Raw genomic sequence first — 11,835 nt, forward strand, 5'->3', positions numbered from 1 at the left:
AACTGCGTGCCGGGGACATGCCCAGCGAAGGACAGTCCAGGACCAGTGCTTGAGAAGCTAGCAACCAGTGCTCGAGAAGCTAGCAACCAGTGCTTGAGAAGCTAGCAACCAGTGCTTGAGAAGCTAGCAACCAGTGCTTGAGAAGCTAGCAACCAGTGATTGAGAGGCTAGCAACCAGTGATTGAGAAGCTAGCAACCAGTGCTTGAGAAGCTAGCAACCAGTGATTGAGAAGCTAGCAACCAGTGCTTGAGAAGCTAGCAACCAGTGATTGAGAAGCTAGCAACCAGTGCTTGAGAGGCTAGCAACCAGTGATTGAGAAGCTAGCAACCAGTGCTTGAGAAGCTAGCAACCAGTGCTTGAGAAGCTAGCAACCAGTGCTTGAGAAGCAGGCACTCCTGACTGAGAAGCTAGCAACCAGTGATTGAGAAGCTAGCAACCAGTGCTTGAGAAGCTAGCAACCAGTGCTTGAGAAGCTAGCAACCAGTGCTTGAGAAGCTAGCAACCAGTGCTTGAGAAGCTAGCAACCAGTGCTTGAGAAGCTAGCAACCAGTGATTGAGAAGCTAGCAACCAGTGCTTGAGAAGCTAGCAACCAGTGCTTGAGAAGCTAGCAACCAGTGCTTGAGAAGCTAGCAACCAGTGCTTGAGAAGCTAGCAACCAGTGATTGAGAAGCTAGCAACCAGTGCTTGAGAAGCTAGCAACCAGTGATTGAGAAGCTAGCAACCAGTGCTTGAGAAGCTAGCAACCAGTGCTTGAGAAGCTAGCAACCAGTGCTTGAGAAGCAGGCAACCAGTGCTTGAGAAGCAAGCTACCAGTGCTTGAGAAGCTAGCAACCAGTGCTTGAGAAGCTAGCAACCAGTGCTTGAGAGGCTAGCAACCAGTGATTGAGAAGCTAGCAACCAGTGCTTGAGAAGCTAGCAACCAGTGCTTGAGAAGCTAGCAACCAGTGCTTGAGAAGCTAGCAACCAGTGCTTGAGAAGCAAGCAACCAGTGCTTGAGAAGCTAGCTACCAGTGATTGAGAAGCTAGCAACCAGTGCTTGAGAAGCTAGCAACCAGTGCTTGAGAAGCTAGCAACCAGTGCTTGAGAAGCAAGCAACCAGTGCTTGAGAAGCTAGCAACCAGTGCTTGAGAAGCTAGCAACCAGTGATTGAGAAGCTAGCAACCAGTGATTGAGAAGCTAGCAACCAGTGCTTGAGAAGCTAGCAACCAGTGCTTGAGAGGCTAGCAACCAGTGCTTGAGAGGCTAGCAACCAGTGATTGAGAAGCAAGCAACCAGTGCTTGAGAAGCTAGCAACCAGTGCTTGAGAAGCTAGCAACCAGTGATTGAGAAGCTAGCAACCAGTGCTTGAGAAGCTAGCAACCAGTGATTGAGAAGCTAGCAACCAGTGCTTGAGAAGCTAGCAACCAGTGATTGAGAAGCTAGCAACCAGTGCTTGAGAAGCTAGCAACCAGTGCTTGAGAAGCTAGCAACCAGTGATTGAGAAGCTAGCAACCAGTGATTGAGAAGCTAGCAACCAGTGCTTGAGAAGCTAGCAACCAGTGCTTGAGAAGCAAGCAACCAGTGATTGAGAAGCTAGCAACCAGTGCTTGAGAAGCTAGCAACCAGTGATTGAGAAGCTAGCAACCAGTGCTTGAGAGAGCTAGCAACCAGTGCTTGAGAAGCTAGCAACCAGTGCTTGAGAAGCAAGCAACCAGTGCTTGAGAAGCTAGCAACCAGTGCTTGAGAAGCAAGCAACCAGTGCTTGAGAAGCTAGCAACCAGTGCTTGAGAAGCTAGCAACCAGTGATTGAGAAGCTAGCAACCAGTGCTTGAGAGGCTAGCAACCAGTGCTTGAGAAGCTAGCAACCAGTGCTTGAGAAGCTAGCAACCAGTGCTTGAGAAGCTAGCTACCAGTGCTTGAGAAGCTAGCAACCAGTGCTTGAGAAGCTAGCAACCAGTGCTTGAGAAGCTAGCAACCAGTGATTGAGAAGCTAGCAACCAGTGATTGAGAAGCTAGCAACCAGTGCTTGAGAAGCTAGCAACCAGTGCTTGAGAAGCAAGCAACCAGTGCTTGAGAAGCTAGCAACCAGTGCTTGAGAAGCTAGCAACCAGTGATTGAGAAGCTAGCAACCAGTGCTTGAGAGGCTAGCAACCAGTGCTTGAGAAGCTAGCAACCAGTGCTTGAGAAGCTAGCAACCAGTGCTTGAGAAGCTAGCTACCAGTGCTTGAGAAGCTAGCAACCAGTGATTGAGAAGCAAGCAACCAGTGCTTGAGAAGCTAGCAACCAAGTCAAGGCGGGTGGGATACGAGGAAAGCTGAACGAGAAGGTAGAGACATAGACATTGACAGGCAGGCAGGCAGGCAGGCAGGCAGGCAGGCAGACAAAGACAGAGACGCAGGGATGGTTTCTTGAGTTAAGTTTTCAGATGAAGGTGTGAGGAGGAAACAATTGTGTGAAGGTCCTTGCTAAATCTCTCTCCATCTGAGTGTTGCTTGCTCAGCACAGATTGTTTTGCGCGCACATGACCTAAGATAAGTATCTTGGTTGCCGATTGCTATGTCAGGGCAGGAGCGGAACGTATCGGCAATGCATGAGGGCGAGGGAGACGCTCGGGGAAAACCTCGCATGCGAGCCTACGTGTGGTGGTATAAAAGAGCCCTGCAGACTTTGAGGAGCTCGTCAGGGGTCGCCTCTTCTGCCTTCACCAGTGTTGTTGCCCTCACAGCTTCTGTTCTGGTTGCGATTTTTCTGTATGCAAAGCCTGCGATCTTGAGCAATGGGCTGCTTTCGGTATAGAGGTCGATCGATCTCCTCCAATCGCTGATGCTCTGACAGAACTCTTCCGATGCATACATCGGGCAAGTCGCTTCCTCTGCTCAGTGCCGACGGTTCGTCAACTTAACCGAGCATGTGGATTCCATGCTACTTGCTGCACACTTTCTACTTTATAGCCAGCGGGTCGAAGGTTTCTTCATCCCCCAATACAACATGGAAGATCGCGTTGCTCCTGTTCGTGATCGCTGCCTTGAGATCAAGCAGTGACGTTTGTACTTGTGTGATTTCAGGATGTGCAAGAAGACGAGGTAGAGCAAAGTAACGTGCTCTTGACGTTGTCTCAATTCTATCGCGAGGTTTCTCGTTTGCTGCCTTTCCCTCCTCACTTCTCTCGATCTGCAGGTGCGGAGAAGACCTGACAAGTTTCCTGTCGGGCTGCAGACGAGAATCCATGAGGCGTTTCTCCACAGCTTCTCCTTCTGGGAAGCGTGAGAGCTCGTGGGACGCTGGACCAGCGCTGATGACGTGGCAGACACTCGCGGTCGACCAAGTCAGGCGTGAGATACATCATGTGAGCACCGGCACATGGCGGACCCGCCTCGTCGCCCCTGACGCGCTGGTTCCTCCAGCTACCCGCGGGCTCAGATCGGTCGGCTCGAGACTCTCAGTCAGGTGAAGCAGCTGGCGACTCGCTGGCCCTGACCCTCCCAAGGTGATTCTCTCTCTCCTCCACTTCCACCGAAGTCTCGATGCCGGCGCGTGAGTCAAAATCTCTTGTGTCTCTTCCTGCATGCCCATCATGGACGTTGCAAGGCTGCCGAGGGGAGTCGGGTTGAACGCTCCCTCCTTCGCTCAGACGAGTCAAGGCTGGCGAGTGAAGCGAGCGGTGCGTGCTACCCGCTGAGTGCCGCTCCTGAGTGCCGCACAGCTCGACGACTACTCGGAGTACTTCCTTCGCCTGCGATTGAGCTCCGGTCGCTTCGTGCGGACACTTGAAGGTCTGTGAGGAGAGAGAAGTGGAATGGAGATGAGATGGGAAGGAACGGGGGAGAGAGGGGAGGGGAGAGAAGGAAGCAGGAGAGGCGCAGAGGTGTCAAGGAGAGGGGACGGAGCAGCGGGATCTTGACGAGCAAGCAAGGGAATGGCAGGCCCCGCAAGCAGCACAAGCTGAAGATGCATGAGGCTTCGTCGGAGGGGGCAGCTCTTCTTGCTATGGTGAGGAGGCAAGGGGAGACGGGGTGACTGAGGAAGCTTTAGATCTCCCTTGCCAAGTACTACAGGAGGGGAGACCTGTGGCACAAGATCGGAGAAAGCACCCGGGCGATGCTGGACGCTTATGCTGCTTCCTCTGACGTCGAGGAGGATGGAAAACGATCGGACCTGAGGGACTTCTATGAGGTTGAACGTCCACCCCCCCTTCGTCCTCTCTCTCTTCCCCTCCCATTCACCATCCTTCCCCATCTTCTCCTTCCAAGGTTTCCTCCTCCCTTGACCCTTTCCCTGTCTTCCTTTCGAGGGGTTTACACTGACCGCTTGCTGGCATGCAGCATGGTGCGCTAGCGCTCATGGAGATCGCGGACTCGATCGATCCTGTCGGGGGGCAGCGAGCAGAGGGTGACCTGCCGGAGGTAGCAGCGAGAGGGCTGCTGGAGATGAGCATCAAGATTGCTTCAAGTTTGTCGGGGGAAGGAGGAGGAAAGAAGCAATCAGAAGATCAGGAGAACTGGTCTCGAATACCCTCGATTCTCCTCCTCCTCATCATCATCATCACCACCACCACCACCACCACTACCATCATCATCATCATCATCATCATCAACAACAACAACAAGAACAACATCAACATCAACATCAACATCAACAACCATGTTCACAATGATCAGTTGTCCTCCTGGCACTCTGCTGCCTCTCTCCCCCAACCATGGACATCCCACTGACAGGTCGCTCACTTGTGCCCCCTAAGGCGTCTCGCTCCTGGCTTGGCTGCGGCTGCTCGACTTGCGGCAGTGAAATCGCGAGGAGGAGAGGAAGACCTGGAAGCTGAGCTGACACTTCAATTCCTCTGCCTCACTAGGAGGATGCTCACTGCAATGAGCAAGCTGCAGGTAGAATGCTCCTCTCTTTGCTTTCCTCCTCCCTTCTCCCTCCTCTTCTTCCATCCTTTCCTCCTCCTCCTCCTCCCTTCTCCCTCCTCTTCTTCCATCCTTTCCTCCTCCTCCTCCTCCCTCTCCTTCCTCTCTCTTCTCTCACCCTCCTCCCTCTTCTTCTTCCCTCCCTTCCTCTTCCCTTCCCCCTTACTGGCTATCAAGGTCGGAGGATTGCTGGCAGACCCTGCCTCGGCACAGAGTACTAAGAACAAGATGATGCGAGGACTTCGAGGTATCAGATTGAGGAAAAGGAGGAGGAGGAGGGAGAGAAGGAGGGGGAGGAGGAGGAAGGGGAGGAGGTTGATTTTCTGGCAGGAGCTCCATCTTTCAACCTCACCAAGTGTATTGGGCATGTGCAGAAAAATCTTGTAGGAAGCATCAAGGGAAAGAAGGAGAAGATGAAGGTCGATGACAGGAGAGAGAGGGAAGGGAAGAGGGAAGGGTCACAGGGAGGAGAGAGGAGGATGAGAACGAGGAGGAAAAGAACTTGGTTGAGGGGTGAGGAGCTGATATGTTGAAGCAGAAGGAAAGAGATGAGAAGGAGATGGCGCGTGCGAAGGCGAGGCTGATTGAAGTGAAACCTGGGGAACCAATCTCAATCGCTGAGATGATTCAGAGATCCAAAGTCAGACCCATGACTCAACTTTCTTCCCGCCTCGCTCCTCTCTCTTCTCTCTCCCCCTGTCCCACCCTCCTCCCCTAGTCTCCTCTCCTCTCCTCTTTCACCGTCGCTCTCCTCGCCTTCCTCCTCTCTTTACTCACTCCCCCCTCTCGTCTCTTGTCCTTCCTCTCCTTTTCCTCCCCTCCTATCACTCCTCTCCTCTCTTACCATCTCTTTTCACAATTGCATCAACCTCCTCCTCCCCCCTGATGAAATTTCCAGAATCTTTCCAACGAGCAAGAGGAACAGACGTTGACTGAGTGCGACAGAGCCATGCATGCCCATCAGAGGTTCCTCCTCCTCCTCCTCCTCCTCCTCCTCCTCCTCCTCCTCCTCTTCTTCCTCCTCCTCCTTGACCACCTCCTCATCTTGCCTCTTCCGCAGGTGCACCAACGACAACCCGGTGGGCAAGCAAGGGTTCATGGCCTGCTGCAGGTGTTCTTCTCCTCACCCTTCCCTTCCTCCCTCGCACCCTATTCCCTTCTTTCACACTCTATTCCCTGCCTCCCACTCGCCTCGCCCCCTCTCACCTCCTTTCCTCCCTTCTCTCCAGCGTTGCTCTCTCCTCTCCTCTTCTCCATACTTGTCATCCTCTCCTCTCCCTCCTCCCCTCTTCTCCCTCATCTTCGTGCTCCATTTTCCTCCCTTCTCCTGCTCCTCCTCAGTTTCTCCTCCAGACAGCTTAGCGGATATCTGTTCTCCTGCGTCGAAGACTACAACAACCTTCCCAATCACCTCCGCACCCTCTACGTCCCTTCCTATACCCACTACTGCGTCCCTGACGGCCATAGCCCTCTGCCCAAGGGTGAGGAGCGTTGAGCGAGGAGAGGGGCAGGGAGGCGGAATGCAGGAGCGAAGGAGGGGAGGAGAACGGGATGGGAGAGTTAGGGACAGGGGAGGCGAGACAGAGGGCAGAAGGTTGGGTGTGGGAGCTTGACATATGTCTCAGGGTTCGGCCAGCAGGACCATCCTCCTCGCGAGAGCGAGTTCGAGCACAGGAAGGTCAGGGCAGAGCTGGACTCGTGCGACCTCGCTGCTATGGGAGGGATCCCGTCAGAGGGCGGCGGGTCGACCCTCCACTTGGCTTCCACTGCTCGAGCCCTTCGCGCCTGGCAAGCCTCTCTTGAGTTTCTCCTCCCGCAAGACCTAAGGGGCTAGCTCCTCCCGCAAGACCTAAGGGGCTAGCGCGGCGACGTCGAAGCTCCTGGCCTCCTCTAGTTAACGTGACGTATAGTACAGACATCGATGATAAGACTGTCCGGTGCCTCCGTCCTCAGTCTCCAGTCATGCACTCTTGCTTAATGACAACAAGCCCATCGATCGCCGAGGTAGCGACGAGGCCTCGATGGAGATCGGCTGGCAGGCTGCGGGTCGACCACGGGCCGGCAGTGTCCGGGCGCAGGCTGAGCAAGAGCGGACAGGCTGGCGGCGCTTGTGAAGGCTCCGCCAAGAGCTGCGCCCGGCGATGCGCGTGCGGGCATGCAGGAGCTGCCAGGGCTGCTGAGCACGGGGTCACTCATGCCTAAAGCCAAGGAATATCTTGATGATTATGTGAACAACCTTGAAGCGAACGCTGCGCTTGCCATGCTCTGCTCACATGATGATCTAATCTTTCATCGATACGCACACCGATCGAGCAGTCCTCCATGCCCTCTTGCAACCTGATGTACGACAGTCTACTGCTGCCGGCTAGGACATAAACCTATTCCCCAACAGATGCCGCGCACTGTGTACGGTATAAGTCTTTGGTCTGGTGTACCAAACTTTGAGAAGGGCTAGGGATCTTGATACTGTATATTCGAGCCAACAAGGACATCATAAGACTGTAGAGTAGAATATTGCAGAGCAAATAAAACAACGAACCAAAAAAAAAAAAAAACAGAAAACGATGATCCAACACCAATCCAGCAAAAACAACTCAAGCTTTACCAGGAGCGATACAACATTCTCCCTCATGTCTATACCTCTGACTCGCACCTGCCCGACAACTCAGTCTCTCCTTCCATCCCTCACGCTCGTACCTGACTCCCCTCCTCCCTCCCTCTACTCTCCGCTCGTCACCTTGGCCCACGTGTCTCCGTTCCTGCCGACATGCTCAGCCATCTACCGCTCAAGCCCCGTCGGCTGCCGTCGAGATCCGCTCAACGCGTCTCACCAGATGTCCCGTATCGTCTTCTGACTCACTCCGTACTGCTTGGCGAGCTCGATCGACAGCCTCGTGCTCGTTCCTCGCTTCTGCGGGGGTCCTGCATCAGCTCCGCACAGAGCACGCGAGACGAGCTACCGCGTGGGCCTCCGGTCTCTGGAGGAAGATGTGCTTGGCCTGCACAACCGGCTCTCACGCCTGCGCTCCCCCCCAGCACAGCTCTGACAGACCTCGACCTCCGTCAGGGCGATCTTCCAAGGCTTCCTTCGCTTGGACTGCTCTGCTTGCTGTCCCAGCCTGGGGCTGCTGACTCGCAGCGCTTGGTCGAGCTGGTGACGCCTCATGGCTTCCGCGGCCTCTTCGCCGGATCGGACTGTGCTACGCTGCTCCTCGCGCTGCCCGTCGATCGCCGAGGTAGCGACGAGGCCTCGATGGAGATCGGCTGGCAGGCTGCGGGTCGACCACGGGCCGGCAGTGTCCGGGTGCAGGCTGAGCAAGAGCGGACAGGCTGGCGGCGCTTGTGAAGGCTCCGCCAAGAGCTGCGCCCGGCGATGCGCGTGCGGGCATGCAGGAGCTGCCAGGGCTGCTGAGCACGGGGTCACTCATGCCTAAAGCCATGTCACCAGATCAAGCATGTCGCTCACCCTGCTCAGCATGGCCGCTTCCTCCGAGAGGCACCGAGCCGCCGCCGGGATGCTTGTTGTCCTGCGCGATGCTCACGAGCCAGACGGCGCATGGCTGCTGCACGGCGTGACTCAAGGCAGGAATGAGCATCAGCGGGGTAGGACGAAGCGGGATAGGAACCAGCGGCATGCGAGGCTGTGGGTCCGGGGCGGTCTGTTGCATGCTATGCGCCATGGGCGCTGGGGCCGGGAGAGACACACGAGGCAGGCAATCAAGACCTCACGAGGACGCAGCCAAGGCGAGCACGAGCGAGCGAGACCGAGAGAGATCAAGAGAGACTCGAAGAATAGACCGAGACGACTACAGCCACGCAAGACCACCGCACGGTGACGACCAAGATGCGATCACCAAAGGTCTTGAGCGCAGAGCCTGGGCGGAGAGAGAGGAGAGGCTGCGGGCACGAGCAAGTCAGGGAGGGAGGGGAGGGGGTAGAAGGAGCCAACATGGGGAGCACGAAGAAGGCGTATGGACATGGACTCACGAGCAGGAGGGAGGGAGGACGAGAAGTTGTCAGTGACGCATGGCCTCGGAAGTTTACAGGATGAACACGCGGAGGAATTTTTAAAGGGACCAGAAGAGTAATAATTGTTGAAAGTACAAAAATGGATCTCAAAAAAAAAAACTCTGCATGCGCATCTGCTGTCTGTCTGTCTGTCTGTCTTTCTGTCTGTCTGTCTGTCTTTCTGTCTGTCTGTCTGTCTGTCTGTCTGTCTGTCTGTTTGTCTGTTTGTCTGTCTGTTTGTCTGTCTGTTTGTCTACCAGGGCTTCTGCCCGGCAGTTCCCCACCGATATTGACTCACAGGACCGACCCTGATCACCCTGATCACGGCGGCTGACCAGCGGAACCCGACATCACAGCTAGCTGGAGATGTTTACAACACCGGACGACCCCGATGGTGTCCGGGCCACCGCCAGTAGTAACGAGGACTCGAATTTGACCGACGCGGTCGAGCCATTGGTAATCTTGACGAGGGAGGGGGTAGGGTACTCTGACAAAAAGCCCGCCAAAAGCAAAGTTTGTGGGAAGGCAGACAGAAATGTCGCCAAGACGCTTCTTGGCTCCTCAAGCTCATCAGCTCCTTCCTCTCAATCACTCCCCATCCTTCCAAGTATCAGCCCTCTCACACAATCCTCTCTCTCTCCTTCCGCCTCCCAGGAAGGTCGTGGACGTCCCTCCCGCACTCCAAGGGATTTTCAAGCACGTCTTCGACTTCGACGCTTTCAACGACATGCAGGTACACATGCTGCAGCGATGAATGGTCAAGGCCTCCCTCAATCTTTCCATGTAGAGCCAAATGCTCGCATGATAGAGTCCCTCTTTCAGATCAAATGATCGCCTTAGGACGGTCTTCGAGATACCAGTGTGTCTTCCTTTAGTGTGAGGAGAGACTCATACGCCCAGGCAGTGCCGGACATCACAGCTAGCATAAGCGTTTTATGGACTAGCCCTCTTAACATTGTTTTTTCTTTTTTTTTTCAGGGCTACCGGCCGTGACACCTCAGTTGCCATCAGATGTTTACAACTGACACCGGACAAGCCCGACACTGCCAGTAGTAACGAAGATTTAGAATCGACGCGGCACGTTGTGTTGTAGTAAACGCAGCAGTGAATCTCTCTCGGTCAAATTTCTTCACTTCCTGGCCCATTACCACATGGTTCCGAATTTTTTTTTTTACCTCGGGCCGTAACACGGTTGAACAGCTGGTAGTACCCGGTGGGCCCGGACCGCCGCTTTCTTCGAGACGAAAAAATGTAGAGTGAAGCTCTACTGAGGCTTTAGTCGCCGAAGTCCGATCGGACCGTTACTATGGATGATATAACTTAGTGGGGATCATGAGAGGTGGCCCGGGCTGAGCAGGGCTGAGCACTGCAGGGGCTAACAGAGCCTCGGGGGCCCGGCGCCTCGGAGGGGCTCATGGGCCCCCGGGTGCAGTGCCAGGGGCCAAGGCCTGGGTGGGGGCCGGGCGCTAGGCTAACTGCTGGCTAACTGAAAAGGAAACTGAAACCATGTGGGGATGAGGGGTCACTGGAAACCCACACCATGGAGGAAGCAGAGGAGACGGCGGATCGACAGCTGCGACTGCTGGAGGAGGACTACAGAAGGACGATCATGGCAGGAAGACAGAGATCAAGAGAGGAGGAGGAGGACACTGAGAGCCGAGATGCTCTGGCGGTGAGCTGAGAGTCACATAGTGGTGTTGCTGACCGTGGCTGCAGAATGGGTATCATGCGATCAACGGAGGTCTGGAGGAGGGAGAGGAGCAGGACGAGCAGGAGGGGGATGAGGACGACGGGGAATCGAGGCCTGTTCATGCTGGATATCAAACTCTTGATGGACTCAACGATGAAGCATCAGACGAGGACGAGGACGAGGACGAGGAGGACGAGGAGGCTGCCTGTGAAACCAGCGAGCAAGAGGCTTCCATGTCCGCCTCTACGAGCGATGAGTCTGGAGAGGAGCGACAGAGGGTTGGAATGTCTGAGGAAGACAAGGAGTGTATCAGAAACGCCATGAGTAATATCGACATGCAAGCGCCGGAATGGGCGAGGGACATCGATGTAAGTGTTGATGTCGGTTGTGTTTGTGTTGAATCAACAATGCAGAATGCCGTCATCCTGCAGCAAGTCAACAGACTTCTCGCAGCCAACAACTTGGGCCACCTCGCATCGCAGTGAGGTACTCCCTTCCCCTTCTCCCCCCCCACCCCTTCATTTCCTCGGTCGCTGCTTCGCATGCATGTCGACATTTCACGGTTTTAAGATTTCACGGTTATCAGACAAAGAATACAGAGATGCCCATCAGCCCACGTACTTGAGCTGTCCATCTTCGAACACAAACCCTGCAAACAGCATGAGAAGGAGGAGGAGGAGGAGGAGGAGGAGGAAAGAGGAAATAGGATGAAGACGAGGAAGGCAAAGAAAACCAAAGGGGAGGGGCGAGGGGAGTAGAGAGCGGCTGACCTGGAGGTAGTTGTCCTCCCCCCATAGCTTTTGTCCCACTTCCCGCATCCTTTGTCTTCTCCATGCTCCCTCCCGCTGCCTGTCCTCCCGTCTCCTTCCCCTGCCCAGCTGATCCTTCGCTGCTGGACTCCTGCAGGGCTGAGATGTCCACGAGGTGCTTCCTGGTGGGCTTACCCGATGCGCGACCCCTGAACGGCAGTCAATACAAACACAAACATATAAACACACACACGCACATCCTGCCCCTGTCCTGATTCCTACCTACCTCCTGTTCACTTCTCTTCCCTCCATCTTCCTATACTCCTTCCTCCCCCACTTCCAATCCTCCTCCTCCTCCCTTTTCTTCTTCGCTCCTTCCCTACCTTCGGATCGAAGGGATACTCGCAGCTCCCACACTGTCCGCAGCAGCTGTCACTTCTGCTGCCATGTTGCTTGTGCCCTGCAGGTCCGTCGACTCCTCTGAGAAAGCTGCAGCAGCA

The 11,835-nt window shown here is 55.0% G+C and overlaps 3 protein-coding genes across 3 annotated transcripts in view; 1 reads left to right on the forward strand and 2 right to left on the reverse strand.

The window, feature by feature from the left end:
- Window positions 1-2,537: 2,537 nt before the first annotated feature.
- GUITHDRAFT_109490 (hypothetical protein) lies at window positions 2,538-7,090 on the forward strand (the record flags this gene model as incomplete). Its single annotated transcript, XM_005831635.1, has 21 exons — window positions 2,538-2,771; window positions 2,817-2,939; window positions 3,047-3,112; window positions 3,159-3,244; window positions 3,289-3,327; window positions 3,386-3,428; window positions 3,469-3,515; window positions 3,570-3,642; window positions 3,685-3,754; window positions 3,895-3,971; window positions 4,014-4,154; window positions 4,304-4,638; window positions 4,720-4,861; window positions 5,066-5,135; window positions 5,219-5,307; window positions 5,427-5,528; window positions 5,787-5,854; window positions 5,949-5,999; window positions 6,242-6,369; window positions 6,514-6,631; window positions 6,928-7,090. The coding sequence occupies 21 exons, from the start codon at window positions 2,538-2,540 to the stop codon at window positions 7,088-7,090; spliced, it is 2,265 nt and encodes a 754-aa protein (XP_005831692.1).
- A 517-nt stretch (window positions 7,091-7,607) lies between these two features.
- GUITHDRAFT_109491 (hypothetical protein) lies at window positions 7,608-8,568 on the reverse strand (the record flags this gene model as incomplete). Its single annotated transcript, XM_005831636.1, has 5 exons — window positions 7,608-7,647; window positions 7,720-7,799; window positions 7,849-7,887; window positions 7,941-8,293; window positions 8,355-8,568. The coding sequence occupies 5 exons, from the start codon at window positions 8,566-8,568 to the stop codon at window positions 7,608-7,610; spliced, it is 726 nt and encodes a 241-aa protein (XP_005831693.1).
- Window positions 8,569-10,438: 1,870 nt separating this feature from the next.
- COG3 (oligomeric Golgi complex component 3) overlaps window positions 10,439-11,835 on the reverse strand; it is an 8,682-nt gene continuing 7,285 nt past the window's right edge. The window contains exons 45-49 of the mRNA XM_005831637.1: window positions 11,719-11,824; window positions 11,357-11,544; window positions 11,000-11,235; window positions 10,613-10,954; window positions 10,439-10,568 (exon numbers count right to left, since the gene is read on the reverse strand). Of these exons, the coding sequence (XP_005831694.1) occupies window positions 11,195-11,235; window positions 11,357-11,544; window positions 11,719-11,824 (335 nt within the window). The 3' untranslated portion in view covers window positions 10,439-10,568; window positions 10,613-10,954; window positions 11,000-11,194. The remainder of the gene's footprint in view (window positions 10,569-10,612; window positions 10,955-10,999; window positions 11,236-11,356; window positions 11,545-11,718; window positions 11,825-11,835) is intronic.

The sequence above is a fragment of the Guillardia theta genome (assembly GCF_000315625.1).
Source record: "Guillardia theta CCMP2712 unplaced genomic scaffold GUITHscaffold_39, whole genome shotgun sequence".
Lineage (NCBI taxonomy): Eukaryota > Cryptophyceae > Pyrenomonadales > Geminigeraceae > Guillardia > Guillardia theta.